The 17,894-nt window shown below is 41.1% G+C and overlaps 1 protein-coding gene across 7 annotated transcripts in view; it reads left to right on the top strand.

Moving 5' to 3' along the window:
* The first annotated feature begins 6,399 nt into the window (after positions 1–6,399).
* The window catches only part of cbfa2t3 (CBFA2/RUNX1 partner transcriptional co-repressor 3), a 43,878-nt gene continuing 32,383 nt past the window's right edge, over positions 6,400–17,894 (top strand). For 2 of the 7 annotated variants that reach the window (XM_067586956.1, XM_067586974.1), the window contains exon 1: positions 6,402–7,874. In XM_067586956.1, coding sequence (XP_067443057.1) covers positions 7,670–7,874 — 205 coding nt within the window. In that variant the 5' untranslated portion in view covers positions 6,402–7,669. Of the gene's footprint in view, positions 7,875–13,420; positions 15,933–17,894 lie in introns of those variants that run through there. The other 5 variants (XM_067587010.1, XM_067586985.1, XM_067586965.1 and 2 more) reach the window with 5 other exon arrangements.

The following is a 17,894-nucleotide window of genomic DNA, read 5'->3' as shown; positions in this document are numbered from 1 at the left end:
GGACAAAACATTTATCAAAGTGTCATAATTCCACTAATCCAGGTGGAGTTTTAGTTGTGTCAGGAGTTCTTTTGAAATGTGAGTATCTTAAACCAAAACTAAGAGAATGAGGCTACGCTGCATTAACAAGCTTGGATCTTGGTCTTGCAAAATCATCTCAACCTACTGGAAAGTTTTTACTTATTTTAATGAGAAAATAATATTTTACATTAATAGACATAGAAAATATGCTTATTTGCTTTCTTGCTGAGCGTTCAATAAAAAAATGTTTTCCTCCTCTCTCGTATCTACAGTGATTGTGTATTGGGGTCTGAGAGCTTCTAAAACGCAGGTTACTTCCACTCAACACTGTACCTGAACACTTCCAGTGTAGACACACAAGCGGAGCACTTGCTGCTGCTGCTGCTGCCGCTGCCGCACGTGCTGCTCACACTACGTTTTCTGTGTAGAAACGGTGTAACTCTATCCAGGCAGTCAGCAGAGACTCAAATAGGTCACTGCACTCGACCAAGAACTAGTCCCGCACATATACCTCTGTAAAACCACATATTGTGGTTGTTACAGTTCTTTTTTGTATGAATTAAGCAAACAAGATATAACACCATCAATTAATGAGCTGTGGACAGATCCAGGCTAGCTATTTACTCTTGTTTCCTATCCTTATGCTAAGTTAAGCTAACCAGTTGCTAGCTGTAGTCAAACATGAGATTGGTATTAATCTTCTCATCTAACTCGCTGCAAAAAAGTGAATACATAGATTTACCAAAATGTCATTTAATTGTAGATTGAGATGAAGAGTTTTTACAACCCTGAAAATAATTGTTTTAGTATTACTAATCCTAGTACTAATAAAAATATTAGGGCTGTAAAGTCACAATGGGACACATCCACAGTGGCCAGCACCGTACTCTTCACTTAATTTCCCATTTAATTATTTTTTTTTGCTGGGAGGCAGTGGTCTCTAGTGTTAGACTGTCTGTTTATTTGGTTGCTATAGAGCTATGCAAATGTGTTGTGTTATAGCAGTCTATCGCTTGTCTCCTCACTTAAATCTCTACTTTCACATTCCTAGAGGCTGGTATTGGAGCTAACACCCCTCCTTTTTGCACCTTTACACAGCCTGCGAATGTGTATGTGTGTGTATGAGTGAGACAGAGATGGGGCTGTCTTCTATGTCTCTGGGTGCCCCCTTGCTGAGCTGTCATCACTCCCTGGCACCGGGTACACAGCACAGCTGCAGGGGAACCACTCTGCAGGGAACCTTCGTTTCCATCTGTCTCCAATTCACAGTGGCACCTATTTAGAGCAGCTCAGCGGCTGTGCATGCCACGAGCCACGAGAGATGGGAGAGGCTTGGTTTAGGGGGTCAAGAGAGGTGGGCATTAATAGATCAAATGTTTTGGTTCAGAGTTGTAAGTGTATGAAGTTATATTTGACAGAGGCATAAAGCACCTGTGATATATGACGTTATCATATTAATACATCAGCTTCGATGTTACACATTGCATTTTTCATTTACTGTCTGATATAATCAGTTTGTCATCAGCTGTCAGATTTGTTTTTCCAGAGAGACATGAAGGAAACAAGTCTAAAGCTGACAAAGTAAAAACACAAACACTGCACGTTCATACATTTCTGCAGTTAAGCAGCCAGCAGAATCTAAAAAACCTATTTTTTACAGCAACAATTTAAAACGTTACGTGTGATGCACTCTCTATAGAAATCATTTTAATATTCAGTCATTCAAAATAAATTATAACGTCAGTCTGTTCTGTACAATCAGCTCCCATAATGATTCTATATCAGTGATGATATCATATAGAAACTTTCTGACTTTATATGAAAATGTAGTGCTGTAAATAGTTAATTTTATTTATTTATTTTACTGACATTGTTGCCTAAGACTTTATTAACTCAGTTTTACGGATGTATTAAGCCATAAATAACCATACACGCCATAAATTGCTAAATGTATTTTTAAATAACACCACAAGTAACTCAGTCAGTTTGATATCACTTTAAGCAAATATTAGCATTTGTGTGTGTGTGTGTGCGTGCATGGTTATATGTGTCCATTTGTGCATGTGTGCGCACACTGTGTATTCCTGCACTTGTCTCTGTGTCTGCATGTGTACAAGTATGAGAACGGGCTTAATTTAGCAGGTGTGCTTTGACAGTTCTTGAATAAATGCCAAGTCTGCTGTACGAAGGATAAGAAAGAGGAGGCGCTCAATGTGCATCTGTGTGGGGCTCGACTGTGACAGATGGGGACGGTTTAACTTATAGAGTTCTGTTAAGATCTGGAGGTTTTCTGAAGCTGTCTGTGCCAAACAGGTGTGTATTCTAAAAACACCACAGACAGAGAAGGTGAACAAGCCTTGTCTGACTTATTTGTCTAGTGGAGGAGTTTCCACTGATAGAAAGAGGTTGCCCGTGTATGTCATTTCCATTTTACTGGTTTGTGGGGATCCTTATTAACTGCACTTATTCCCTTAGGAAGAGACACTTGCTTCAGTTTATTATTCTTCCTGTCTCACTGTTTGCAAACAAAAATAAAGAAAAAGTCAAGTCAACTCTAGATTCTTGGTAGCATCTCCAATGAACTGTTATCTAAGCTGACAAAGAACGAAAGTATGGAAAGTTTTTAAAACTGAACAGAAACTGTCATTTCCAGGAACTGCAACATGATTTTAATTTAGATCTTTTCAGCATTTTAGCTTCATGTGTGGAAACAGTCGTTAAAACCTTCCTTATAGTCTCATAGAGTGTACAGGAGAATAATTCCAGAGACAACAAAAATAATCTTGAAATGTGAATTATCAAGTGTTTTTAGTGTATTGAGATAATAGTCTTTTGAAAAGTAAACAAATGTTATAATTAGAGGAGGCTCTGGTTAGTTTCAAGCCAGCAAACATATCTAAGTTGCATTTTCTGAAGTTTTCAAAGCCTGTGAATGTGTACAGTCAATGAAAAGATGAGAGCAATCACTTTAGTTGTATTTAAGGCAAAATGTCTCAGAATCTGTAAGAGTTGTACAACACTGGAGAATATGTTGGCACAAAGTTTTATGAGGACGGCTGTGGGGTTGAAAAGTTCAGCCAGTTAGTGGTGGCCAGGTGTCTCGCAGGCAGGCAAGACGCTTCACCATATGTTGCTTCTCGCCACCAGACGCCAGCCGTCCCAGCCACTGACTTTCACATGCTTTACTTCTGTTGTACAAGGTGAAAAGTTGGCTCTTGTCTTGACCCAAACTAACACACTGAAAGACCTCTGTGCTTGTGTTTACACTCTCTGTGTTCACATACACACAGTAGAGACACATGCCCATTTCCATCAATGTTGGGAAATTATACTGGTATGAGAATGATGCAATTAAACCTGGCTAGAAAACAACAAAGACAGAATTGATGCATTTCCCCTGGATTGCTGGATATACCAACAAAGTTGCAGATTATTTCGCTTCTCTCCTGCATGCTGATTGGAGTTTTAAAGAGGTAATGAAGTCCTAGTGAGTCCTCCTGCTGGGTTTGTATTTGGCGAGGGGTGCCTGTGTGTCGCTGATAGAGGGATCTCTCTGACACGGCTGCTCTGGCCTGCTGCATCTGGGAGCCAGTAGCGGCAGCCGCTGGGGGGAGATAAGGCAAGGCTAGCCGCTCGCCTGTAACGCACATTTTGCCCCCCTCTGCCCTGTTCTCCTCTCCTCCCCTTCTCCTCCCTCCACCCATCCTCCCTCCCGTCATCCCCCTGACCTTATCTTAGGGGAGAAGGCACCACTGGGTCGCTACTGTGATAGCACCTGCCAGAACCAGAGCTGGCCTCTGGTGATTATGGGGGAATCATTATCTCTCTCTCCCCAAAAACTCATTTTATACCTGCCAACATCTGAGGGGTGGGGGGCAAAAGAGCAAAGGCTTCTATAACAGGTAACACAGAGAAAATTGTGTGTGTGTCTGTGTGTGTATCAGGAGAGTAAGTAGGGGTACATAAGCAAAGGTGAAAATACATACAGCAAAACATTTTACGTTTTTGCCATGTCAGAGTTGAATTCGATATTTTGGGATAAGATAGATATTATATTTGACAATGTCTCTTGTTCATCTGTCCTCAACCTGTTACTCCATTATGCTCATGAACATAAAACCTCCCATATGCGCAAAAGGGTGATGGTTTATGGAGGGGTATCATCATCATTACAAACTCTAGTCTCCATGTAAGTTTAGTGGAGATTAACTAATTCATAAGATCAGAAAATATTCTTCTGCTTGATGCCTGCAATGTTGGATATAAGTAAAAAAAAAAGTTGTTGTTATTAATCTTTAGTTTATATAATGCTCAGCATGCTTTCTATTATTTCATTCCCCAGTCTGTTGGTATTACTCTGCCATTCACATCAGTTAAGTTAAGGACTTTATGAAAATTATTTGGGTGCGAAGTGGGGGATGAAAATTATGTTTCACTTTTTAAAAAAAGCAGGTCCCTCCCCAATGTTATTAATATTTTTTTCAGCCCCTTCCTTTGACTTAAAAACAAACTTCAACGCCCTCCCTCTAATATTTCAAAATGATATAATAACAGTACTGAATTGGTACTATTCGTTTAAGATTTGATAACAAAAAATGCAACAGTAATTAATGATAATATACTGTTATTTAAGCCTTAATATTTTAATGGCACAATAACTTCTCATAGCCACCAAAATGCAAAACAGAAGACCAAAGTTATGGCATAACATAACAATAAAGTATTGTTTGTGGTTAGCTGCTGAGTTATAAACATCCTGAACTGAGCTTTACAACTTGAAATAGCGACATAACTGAGCATGCTACTGAAGCGAAGACGGTCAGAAACGACACCGAACATCATAGTCGCATGAACGGTGATGTGTTCACTTACTGAAGTACTTCTGAACAGTGATGCGATCACTTAGCTACAAAAAATAAAGCAAATGAACTTTGTAATCAGTCTAAATGTTTGAAGTCAACTCAACTGAATAATCATGAAAGTGATTTGTAATTTCCACCTCTAGTTCTCATGGTAACTCAGCATATATTCATTTTCATTTTGCTGACTAAGGGCGCTTCCACCTAAAAGTAGTCCACGACAAAATCTGAAAATACTGAATGAACTGTAAATTGTACTTTGATGTCACTCTTACTGAGACTTACAGTGTATAGACTTTAATATGAAATATAAATGTCTCATGCACGACCACTAATACATGTGGGAAATCCCTTTGGTTTAGCTGCTAAAAAAACACCTAAAATTCATGTGCTGTATATACTTCGGGTTTATAGAGAAATCAGTTCTCTCTCTCTCTCCCCCACGCCCAAAGATGCAGAAAGCAAACATAAGTTTCTCTCACTTCCTCTCTGCTGATGACCATCTGTGTGCTGGTTTCAGCCAGGCACTTGGCACATCTGTGAACTCACATCCCCTCTCACTTCTCTCATTAGCACACGACTTGCTCCAACAAAAATATGCGGCTGTGTGTGTGATCGTATGTGCATGTGCGTCAGTGAGGAGTATTGCTGTCATATATGTGCAAGCCACTTAGTGTGGGTTAAGGGTTAATGAGTCCTAAGAGGTCAGAGTTTGAGGAGGTGATGGCTACAATGTCGCTAGAATTTCACATGAGAGCCCCTTTCAGCTGTCCCATCTTAGTGAAGTTTATTTTGGCCTCTTTGATTCCAGTTGTGTGACAGCAATGTTTCAGCATATGCCTTCTAACAAAACAGGCTGAGCCCTGTATGTCTTTTTTCTGTATTCACAGCTGACTGCCAGTTGAGGTGAATGAGTGCCAAATCACATTTTAAAAAAAGTTTAAATTACTTGATCTGTAATAGAAAAATGTTGTATGGATGCCTGCACATAACAACGTAAAACTACAAAATTATTTAGTACCACCAATGCAATATTCTTGTCTATTTCATAGGAGCAACTTTCGGGAAGAAAGTTGATCTAGAATACATGAAATGGGAAGTATGAAGTTTCTGAGAAGAGCTGCCCACGTCAACATCTGTGGAACAAAACAACCTTTTTCTGGGAATATGGTGACTTAACAGTGTAAACATCACATCACACATCACATCACACATCACATCAGACCAGGATCAGTTGATTTCAATGGAATTGCTGCCATCAGTGGGATTTTCTTTGGTGTAGAGTTCAGATTTGGTTAATTTGCATGACATATAAATTTGCACAATTGACCAATTGCAAACCATCCTGATAGTACCAGTCTTTGGGGAAAGAGTCCAAAATAGAGGAAACTGTCATATCAGCCGTGTCCAATTTCATATAAACACTGGAGTAAAAACTGCTCCGCAGAAGAAATGTGGTTGATGGCTAGTCGTTAGACAGGAGTCAATGATACAATGTTCCCTTGAATTAACTGTGTTGTCTATTTTTATTCAGTGGCAAACGTGAATGCAAGTAGTCACCACATCTTCAAGCTTTAAGCAGCACCTATTTTGTGCCACTTTCTGCGCTGATTGGGCAATGCTTGCTGTTGCACTTTACTCTGAACTATCAAATTCAGACAAAAATACCAGTAAAAAGAAAATGCAAAAATGTAAGGTGAGTTTTTGGCAATGGAACATCATGAAACAGAAAATGTCATTACAGACATTAGGCAAGGTGCACAGAAGCAAAGGATGCTGGGAAGGAGGAAAGGGGAGTAACTTCGAAAAAAGGAGGGAAAGAAGTGCTGCTTGCCGCAGACACAGCTGGTTCCTGGCAGAGGAAGCCCAGACGGAGGCCCAGGTCCTGCTGCCTGCTGCTGTCTGCTGCTATCGCCGCAGCCAGCACTGCTGCCTGGCCTCCCCAGGGGCTGCAGTCCTGCAACACACAGAAACACACACAAACTGCAACATACAAACACACACTTCTCTTTTGAGCTGCAGTGGCAGGCAGGGCAGGAGGAGGGTTCACAGGAGAGCACAGCCCCTCAACCGGAGCCATGAGACAAGCTGACCTGCCACTGACATACACACACACACACACACACTGGTGTGTGTGGTTGCTTCACACACACTCTGCTGGAAAGGAAAGGAGAGAGAGCGAGAGAACCAAACGAACAGAAAAGGAGAAAGAGAGAGAGATGGACAGTACATGCAAGATGTGCTGAGTTCACCTGAAAGAGACGGCATAACTTGTGGGACGTGGTTGAAGACAGATTGTTTGACGTGGGTATTAACAAATATTCATCATTAATTTTTCTAAAGCAAAGTTGCACATGTGCACTGAAAGAAAAAATACCAGATGAAGCCAGGAATAATACAAAAAGGATCATTAATGAGGAGGTGAAAGGAAGAAGAGGAAGCAACATTTGGCTGTCACTTGTTTCTCTCTGTTTGGAACTTGAAATGCAGCTAAGTCCCTGAATGGCAGTGGAGTGGGTCACACGATGATATACCGTAGAGTCAAAGGTAAACTTGAAAGCCTCAGGGACTCATTATGGAAGAGAAAATCCAGCTGCAAAGTCTTATAAAGGTTTACAAAGATTCTTGAATTTGAATGTACTGCCTTGTATTTGTCTTCGCTACCTCACTTGGACCTACAACTTCCTGGTGTGCATCATCGTGCTTCACACTAACAGAACGTCACCAATCCTCCAAGCCACTAAACTCACATAGAAATTGGAAAGCTCAGATCATAGATCATTCAGAAAATGTCTGCTGAGGTCCACCTGGAGCACCAGAAGAAGGCTGACTTGAGAGCTGGATCTTCCTCCTCTGCAGCGTTTGCACCGCGTGTCCCCACCGTCACACTGATCAGCCACAGAGAGCTGAGGGATAAACACACTGCCCACAGACCACAGCGTGGAAGACTTGATCCAAACCTGGCAGCCAGCAGCCACTACAGATACAGTGAAGGTAGGAGTTTGTCATCTGAGAGAGCCTGTTTTATGAAATTTTTTGGCAGTATGTTACCGTGATGAGTGATGGAGGCTCCCACAGCTGTCAGGTCTGCTCATTAAGTTGGAGTGATTGACGGATAATCAGTTTGTGTTGACTTAGTGCCGCATGCTATGAGGGCAATGTCAGGTTTCTTCATCTCGTTAGTAGACCTGTTATTTGTTGATTGAAGCCAGGGTTTCAAGGTTAGAATGACATCAAACATTCACATCTAAATTACTTCTCATCTTCAAAGTAATTATGCACAATATGATCTAATAGTAGCTTCCCAGTGCATTGAGACATTAAATGTATGTTTTTTGCCTTTTGTATAAAACAAATTCAAGCTAGAGATTAAATTTAATCAAAAAATCAGACTTAACTTGACCACTAAGTGCAATTTTTCTCAAAAGCGTCTTCTTCTGTCATGCATTATGGTCTTCATATGAGCTGTCAAGCACAAATAGACGTGTCATTATTGTTAACAAGCTCAGTGGAGCACATTTGTCCTGTGGCACAGGAAGGGAAAGGGAAAGAGGTTTTTAGAGCATTGAGTGGGTGGGGAGTCTTCCTCTGGGCTTTCCCATACAGCTTCAGGGAACAGAACTAGATTCTGGAGTTTCACTGTTTAGCTTCAATGGAGATGCACATGTAGGGTCGTGAGGGTGCATCAGAGTTAATGACAGAAGGAAAACTTTGCAGACATATGAGGGATACTTGAATGACATCCAGGAAAGAAAAGAAAAAGAAGAAAAGCGAAGAAAGAGAAAAAAAAAGCAAAGAAAAAAAATGTAATTGATTCTTAAAGCACTGAAAACACTGAAGTAGTGCCTTCAGGTGAAAAGGAAAACCTTCACTTAAATCAGCAAAGGGTTCGAGAAGAGAGAGATGCATTAAGAATCAGACATTAAAGGCCTAATTTTATAGACTCTAAATATGTAGAAACTGTAAGCCAGAGAGAGGACTAATACCCAACGTAGTGAATTACCTGCAGCGCCTGCCGTCTCTTGGCAGTAATGAGCTTTGTGAACGTTGCAGCGATAAGGCCTCTATAATTAGGCTTAGTCATAAGCATCCCCCCTGTAATTCTGTGATAAAAACCCGGTAGAACTCTGGTGTCGGTGCTCCAACCCATTCGTCTCACACACACACACACACACTCGCACACACGCATACACTGAGGAAATCAAAATGTGTCAGTATGAACTGTAAACACAGCTCTTTTGTCTCAAGTATTTTACCTGACGTAACTGTGTGTGTGTGTGTGTTTGTGTGTGTGTGTGGTGGTGGTGCTGGTGGTGGTGGTGGTGAGGGGGTTATAGTCCAGTGATATGTTCACACCGTATGGAGAAGCAGCAGTAATGTGTGTGTGTGTGTGTGTACGCGTGTGCATGTGTGTGTGTGTGTGTGCGTGTGTGTGTGTGTGTGTGTGTCCAAGGCGTTGTGAGCTGCAGCATAGGCTTCCTGTGAGGGAGCAGATGTCGCAGAGCTCAGGCACAGCTGCGACGGGCGATAACTGCGGTGGCAAGAATATGTCGGCACGCTGGCTCTTCTCCCTGGGTCTTATCAGCCGCACACAGCATACAGACACACACACGCACACACACACACACACGAGCACACACACTCATATAGACACTCTACAATAAGGAACTGCCACCCAGCACTAGCACACCCTCACAGCAGGCCCAGATAGAGGGAGGATGGCAATGAGAGAGATGGAGAGAGGAAGAAAAGGAGCAAGGACTAAATCAAGGGACTTTGAGGGAAAAGGTGCAGTGAATCCCTAACAAAGCCTTGGCTCAAGTCTGCTGTATCATAGACTTCATAATTTTGTGCCAATCCTAATCCTCTATAGCTATGAATGGGCTATTCTGTACAGTATTCACTCAAAAAAAATGAATGATTTCACCAGTAATAACTTTTACATAACCACACAAGTTCATAACTTTATGCTGCTCCCTATCTTGATGTCACTTTGAATTATGTATCAACGACATTGTTTTTCAGGTCCCAAAAATGAAAAATGTTTAAACGTAAATCTTTTAGATTACATTTCTTTTGTTACCAGTGTCCTTAACTCCAAGTTCAAATGTATTATTATCTTGAGAATTCCATAAAATTTATTACCTACTGTAGTATTGTGCACACAGAATTTTATCATTTTGAGGAAGAAGATTTCTTCTTTATCGTCAACCTCTAAATTACTGGTAGGAAATACAATATACAAAAATAAATGTGGCAGAGGTCATCAAAAAATATGGGAAAAGATAGATGTTGATGATGATGCAAGAAGAGAGAGAAAGACTGAGTAAATAAGGAACAGGGGAAAAAGTGAGGGGTATGTGTGGGAGAAGAGGCAAGGTGGTGATGAGGTATGTGCGTGTATGTGTGTGTGTGTGTGTCTGTGTGTGAGAGAGAGAGAGAGAGAGAGAGAGAGAGGTGGGCAGAAGATAGAGAGAGAGCAGTTATCCTCTCTATTTCTTCAACACCAGCTTTGTGGTTTCTATGAGGAACAGATGTTCACAACTTGATACAGTGCCTCATCCCCCTCTTCTCACTATCTCCAGTGCCAGCACCACCAACTGTCTGCACACACAAACATGCTCTCTCTCTCTCTCTCTCTCTCTCTCTCTCTCTCTCTCTCTCACACACACACACACACACACACACACACACACACATTTTCTCTTGGGAAACAGTCATATATAGTGGTGACACTCTTGTGTGAATGTATGGAGGTGTATTCACCTGCACACTGAGGACTTTTTATTATCTGTTTCCCTCGGTTATCAGACTGCGTATCCTGTTCTTGAGTCAACACTTGATTTAATCAGGTGTTACTTCCTCCTTTGTCAGTTTGTGCTTCTAATGGTCAGATGTGACCCTGCACTCAGCTCTCTTAGTCTAGCCAGAGAAAACACACATGCATTCTCTTAGTTTACCTGCAGGCATTTCAATTTGCATACGTGCGTACATGAGACATCCCAAAATCCTCATGCAGATAACATAACCAAAGTCCTATCAAAATATTTCATACTTTTTGTGCCTGACTATTATTAATGCCTGTGTAAAAAAAGCTATCATAATCTCTGCTTTTAAGTAAAATCTGACTTCAGTTTAATCTCATATTCACTGTTACTTGATATCTCAGGAAATAAGAAGTGGGGGCCAACGCATGAAACAATCTTTCGCTTGGCTAATTTTGTTTTTGAAAAATAAACAGATTGGATAAACAATCAGGAAACTACACAGAATAGAAAATGTATCTGACGTAGAGGAATAGTTACAGTAATGGTAATGTGCAGTGCTTTTATTAGTGTCATTCTGTGGCATGAACGGTATTTCAGAAGTCAAGTATATCAAAGGACAATATTAATTCCAAAGCATGTGTTGAATTTTGAATTCCCATCATGTCTGGATGATTCAAACAACCAACACTTTGCTGCTCGATTGCAAACAAAATGTCAGGGGGTCTATGGGCGCAATTTGTAAAAGCAGCATTCCAGCATACGTGCTTGAGTGGGTGGGTCAATGATCCGTTACACCGTGCCGTATTAAAGAAAGAGTCTCTCTCTCTCTCTCTCACTCTCTCTCTCTGTCTGTCTCATCCTCTTTCATAACATTACGGAGCAGCTTGAGGACATGCACACATTAAAGATGTTAACATACAAAGTGAGACAACAACATCCTCTTGAGTGTGCTATCAGAGAAAAACAGTGTTTAAATTACAAAACCCGCACTCAGGGAGGATGCATGTGACTCATAGGCAGATTTCTCAACACGAACCCAATCATATCTATCAGCGTTTCAATCAGCTCGGTTACTTTTTTCTATTTTGATCAAGTGAAACGCACTCTTTCACCTTTCATGACTGTGTTTTTTTTTTTCAACACAGCTGGAACCCACCTGTATGTTGGTGTCAGTAATGGCAACTCTATAAGAGTGTGGTCTGTTGAAAGTATATGAGAGAGGGGAAAAGAGAAGAGCGCAGGAACACAATGGGTCTAGCGTTCCTTTCAGTCGACTTCAGGGCCTTATCTCCTTTCAACACACTAGTCTGTGACTGCCACTATAGGAAAGGATTTACAATGTGTGAGTGGAGGAAATGCTGCAAACTTCTCTCTTTAACCCTGTTTTACTCTCTTACACACACACACACACACACACACACACAGAGAGAGAGAGAGAGAGAGAGGGAGAGAGAGAGAAAATAGTCATTTCCATACCAGCACAATGACCAAACCCAGTTCTTGTATCTCAGAGGGTGCTCAACCATCCAGGAGATTCTGTCAACATAATAGAGTCCAGAGCAGGATGAGGGGGGTGTGTGTGTTTGTGAGGTGACAGAGAGATAGTGGAGTGAAAGAAAGAGGAGACAAAGCTGTTTTCGTCATTAATGCCATCAAAGGGACTTCCAATCGCAGTATTATTGCACAGAGAGTTCATCGAGGCGAGTTTCCACCTTGTGTGCCTCATTGTGCAGTTTATCAGACCCACCACATGGAGTGTCAGAGCTAACCCAGTGACCGCTCAACAAAAGGCCAAATTAAGAGGAGTGAGAGGCTGTCGTACAGGGAGGCTGACAGGTTGACTGACGCTGTTCCCGAGGAGAATAGCATCCTGTCAATCTTGGAGCTGTCACCTTGGCAGGAATCCTTTCTTTGGATGCAACCCCCATCGCCAACCTTTCTGTCACTCAAGGCCACACACACTCACACACACACACTTGCACGCCTCTTCCCTTTTCAGTATGCTGCAACAGTGCTGCACAGAAAACAAATAAGCCACCTACAGTAACATACTAAGGAGGCACACACACATATACAATGCTGCATGTGCACAGAGCCACCTAGGGCCATAACTCTGAAAGAGAGAAAGAGAAATATAGTGAGTGAGTTTCATAAACACGCCATCCATCTCCTTGACAACCGTACTTCCACCATAGTACGCTATACACTGCCTCTGACAGACCCGGCTTGTAATGGCCTGTGCATCTGTTTATGTGTGTAATGTTAGCGTATTGCGCTGTGTGTGTTTGTGTTTGACCATGTTGTAGTGGTTCGGAGCAGCACATGTTAACAGGTGTATTGTGGTTTGAACAAAAACGTTGGCACTTGTCCTTAAGTTACCTGGAGTTATCCTGGAGCAGAAAGCTGTTACGTTCCAATCAAAGAGCACCGGGGCTTCCCCTTGCACGCCTATTTAATCAGAACTGGAGTGTTTTGCAAAAGTCCTCCCGGCTTCACATGAAGGCGGCGTTTGTGTTGGAGGCTGTTGAGGCTGGTGAGACGGGAGTCAGGGCAGAGCAGCTGTCTGTGTGTACTTTACAAGCTGGTTCTGTTTGTTCTGTAGACACAGGAGGGGTCAGGAGGGTGTCAGCTTTGTCTTCTGTCCCTCTCCATGGCTATGCCTGTGTATGATGTGTGTGTGTATGTGTGTGTGTGTGTGTGTGTAGGGAGGTGGGTGCGGGAGGGGGGGGGGGACCAAAGAGGTAGAGAGGTGGGAGGGGCAAAGAGACTAACAGACCAGTGTGGACAGGTGGAGGATTCTCACTACAGAGGAACCAGATGTACTGTACCTGCCTCTCTCTGTCTCTCTTATAATTATGTCACACATTTATGTCTGTGTGTTTATTTATCTAGTGGTAGTACACTGATGGACATTAATGTGAAGAAGTTAGCCAAAAGTATAGTTTTCATCTTTAGTAGAGCTGTACATTTATCAATTAATGTGTAACTCTTTTAGTAATCAATTAATTGTTAGATTTTTAATTCTAAAAAAGTTAAGTCACATACTGCTTTTCTCTGATTTATCACTGAGTTTCACTCACAAAATGACAAATTTCAAGTCCTCTCCTTGGCTCTGGTGTGATCAGTATTTTCTGGCATTTTGTAAACTAAATTAATGATAATAATATTAATGATAATGAATTAATTAACCAAATAATCAAGAGATTGATTTATAATGAAAATAATTGTTTGTTGCAGCCTTAGGGAAGGGAAGATTAATGTTAGTAAAGATAATGTGTACAGGACAACATCATCCTACATTATCAATTAAAGCAGGCGACACAGAAGCATGATAAACAGCAGGTAGAACAATCAAAAGGTAAAATGTAATGCTAGTGATAATAATAGCTACCATGTAGACAATATGCTACACCATCTTCCATCTGATGCTCTTCCATCTATCCATCTTCACACCAGCCACCTGACTGTCTATAACAACACCTGAAACACAAATACAACTTTATGAATTGTGCAAGACAGAAATATTTTTTTTTACATCTAATAGGATCTCAGGAAGCGTTTTCTCATATTTTTTGTAGTGTTAAAGTAAATAAAGCGTATAAAGTGTGCAGTGTTATAGTCTCTATATGTCAGCTGGAGCCTTTCCTTGTTGTCCTCGTCTTGATATGAGGAAACAGCGGCCCCCACGGGCAGACAGCGGGACCGTAAAACAATTGTGTTTATGCTTTTGGATTTAATCAGTTTATGGCTGGAATAGTTAAACAGGATAAACGTGGTTTAAGGAAAAACTTTAAAGGAATACAAACGCGTATTTTTTGCAATTTGGAAGTTTTTTTAAATGCGTTTTTATTATAAGAATTAATATATTTTTTAGCAGGTATCACCAAGAATCACCGACTAAGTTCCCATACATGCAGGTATAGCGCTGCATATACAGTTTTTAGAGGTATATGTTAATATTCTTGTGGCAATATTTGGGTTTTTACTCTTCAATTTAGATCTTCAATCTAGAAATGATTCCTGTACTGTAGCTGCCAGCTCTGAGAGAGAGAGAGAGAGAGAGAGAGCGAGAGAGAGCGAGAGAGAGAGAGAGAGAGAGAGAGAGAGAGAGAGAGAGAGGGAGGGAGGTTAGGAGCTCCAGATGGTGTTTAAACGCAGACAGAAGGCTACAGCGAGGACAGAGAGCGAGGAGGAGGAGGAGAGAGCCGCGGTTACTGCGCACAGTGGGCCCGCCAGCTTCACTCATCAGTGAGGACAAAACAAGAGTGAACCCCCCCCCACCCGCCCCCCCCATATTGTGAATTTACAGCCAAACAAACCGCAAAAAATACGCTCAGCTGATTGTGATTTTGTTTGGGAGAAAAGTGAATCTGTGACAACACCATCTGAAGACAGTCGGCGGAGGATCTGCGCGTCGGAGGAGGAGGAGACGGACCATACAGAGAAACGTGGTTAGCCTGTCCGCAGGCTGGGAAGAAAACTGTGCGTTTTCAAAACAAAAAAAGGGGACGAGTTTATCTAATCGGATGTATAAGGACTTGTTCCTGACACCGCAGACTGTGGCTAAAACTGTTAACTAAAGAAGAAGGGTTTTAAAGTTGTCACAGGAGGAATAATAGACGCACCCTGCAGAAAAGAGGATCCGCATCTTAATTTGCGTTTTCTACATTGGAGACGCGGGGATGTGTGGACTTACAGTATAGAATAGAAACCTGTCAATGCTTTTGTCTGCATTTAAGAGAGCAGAAAGGACGCTTTTACAGCTGAAACTGCATTTTTAAAAACATTTTATTTCTTCTTTCTGTGATGGTTAAAATGAGTAAGAGAGCGGATTTACATGACTGGGACAAGTTGTGATTTTTCGCATCACACAAGCTGTTCGCTTTTTGAAGACACAAACTGCAAAACCAAAGACATCAATGTGCTTAAGGATCCAAGAAAGAGCTCTGGCTTTGATTTTTGTTTCTTCCCTTTTTCGATATAACAGAGAAAAGAAATACCTCATAATTTATTAAATCTGGAAAGTCCAAGATCCACTTTGAACTCCCAAAGGAAAGTTAAACATTTTCTTTTGTGTTTGACTGTGGCTTCTGCCTCTTTCCTCTCAAAATATTTCAAAAACAGAAAAAAAAAGGAATAGTTTTCCGCACTATTAAGCAAAGGCTTTATCCTTTTCTTTTCCCCATATAATGAGGATTGAGGTGATATCAAACCCGTTTTAGAAACTATCTGGTGTGGATTATCAACGCTACAATTACCTCAGCTTGACCTCGACCTTCACAAAGTAAGTACAACCCGCACATTCTGCTGTATTGAAGCAAATCTTGGGAAAACATTTAATTTCATATTGATGTGAATTGTTTTTATATGCACTGGGAGATTGCAACGGTGTATGTTCGCTTTTTGTAATAGTCCTTTATCGGAACATTGTTACAAGAAGGTTTAAAATATCTCAAGTATACATTCTGGACAAGATTATGTTTTCAGCTTTGTTACAGCGACGTCTTAATGTGCAGGTGAAGACAAACCAGGCTACTGTTTATATACTAATTTTCTGTATATTCTGGGGGGGAAATATCTTTTTTCTCAGTTTTTTACTCTTTTTCTGCCCACTTTATTTCATCCTTTCCCATATTAACCTCAGTCTCAGCTGAGTTGTCTTCAGAGATATGAAATATAGCAACACTGCGAGCTCTGCAAATGAAAACACACATTTCTCATTGTTTGGCTGTTCTCCTGTAATAGATGTTTCCGATAGAGACATGTACACTGGTTACTGTAGTCTATTATTTCTATTATTAATAATATCTGACATTGCCAAGACACAGGATTGTGTATACGTAGCAGATTAAAGGGAAAGAGTGGGTCTATAATAATGATAATAATACTAAGAAGAAAAAGAATAATTATTATTAGTACAAGTATTATTGTTATTGTTACTATTATGATGATGATGATTAGCTATTATTATGCACTTATCTTTCTTATCTACTTTCTAAAAAAAACATTTATCGCAGTGGATAAAATGAGAGAGCGAGAGAGACTTTGGGTTTGGCTTGTTTGCCCCATCAGTCTGTGCTGCACATCAAAGTGATGTTGAGACAAAGTGATGACACAAAATCTTTGGTGTGTGTGACATGGTGTCCACCTGGACTGGATGGAGGTGATGTGTGTGTGTGAAGGGATAAATTGAGACATTTACCCTGAACTGAACTGCACGGTACCTCAAAATAGCTTCTCCATCATTGTCCGCATTTGCATAAAAAATGAAGCTTCAATCAATGTCTGGAGAGTCGACAAGAGGTGTGTGTTATAACTGCGTTTACTGTAGTTAAGTCCTTGTGTGCAGACATTAAAGAAAAGGCTAGAGGAAGTGTTTAACAGAATTACTATGGCAACCAAAGGAAACAAACAAAACTGAAAACTGAGTTTCTGTAAAAAAAAACGAAAAAAACATTGAAAATCATAATGGATCGTTTATAACAACCCTCGCGACTGTGAGGCACTCCCTGTGAAGAAACAAGTCCAGCCAAAGGTTTTACCCCTACTTGAACAGCCTCAGCAGTGCACTCTTCCGCCTGTGAGTGCAACAGTAAAACACTCAGGCCATTTTCTCTGCAGGACGTGGGCCCTGTACAATTGGCCCTGGTAAATATCATCTGAATAATTGAACAGTTGATAATAGTCTCGAACAATGGATGAGAGGTTGCAGAGGTGAAACCGCACTGCAGACACCCTGCCTCACCACACATTATACCTCCATCACCACCAAGCGAGCATCTCTGCCTCGCTTCCACCAACGACGGCCGCCTCATCGCTCAGCTCTGCCCGGCCCAGCCGCCTGCTAAGGCAGATGTCCCCACTTCATCATTAAGTAGCTCTCTTAAAAGGCAGGCCATTCATTATGACCCCAGCTTCTGCCGAGTGTTTATTCAGTTCCCATCTACCACAGGTGCATGGATGGGATGTCTGTTATATATAGAGGGAGACATACTAAGACTTTAAAAGAGAGAAAAAGTGAAAACCAGTCTTTTTTCTTAAGATACAGCATCTGGCAAAGTCACAGACCAGCAGATCTTCTCTATTTAATGACGGGTAGAAGAAACACACAAATACTTCTCTAAGCTTCATGGTGGTTCCTTGTTTTTTTGTTTTATTATCCTGTGATTCATTACTGCTATTTCAAGCATATTATGACTAATGTTTTAACATCAAGGTATCTAAGACACAATGTTTTTTGTACTCT

The sequence above is a fragment of the Thunnus thynnus genome, chromosome 1, assembly GCF_963924715.1.
Source record: "Thunnus thynnus chromosome 1, fThuThy2.1, whole genome shotgun sequence".
Lineage (NCBI taxonomy): Eukaryota > Metazoa > Chordata > Actinopteri > Scombriformes > Scombridae > Thunnus > Thunnus thynnus.
Note: the sequence above shows the minus strand (reverse complement) of the source record. Positions and strands in the feature narration are given on the sequence as shown.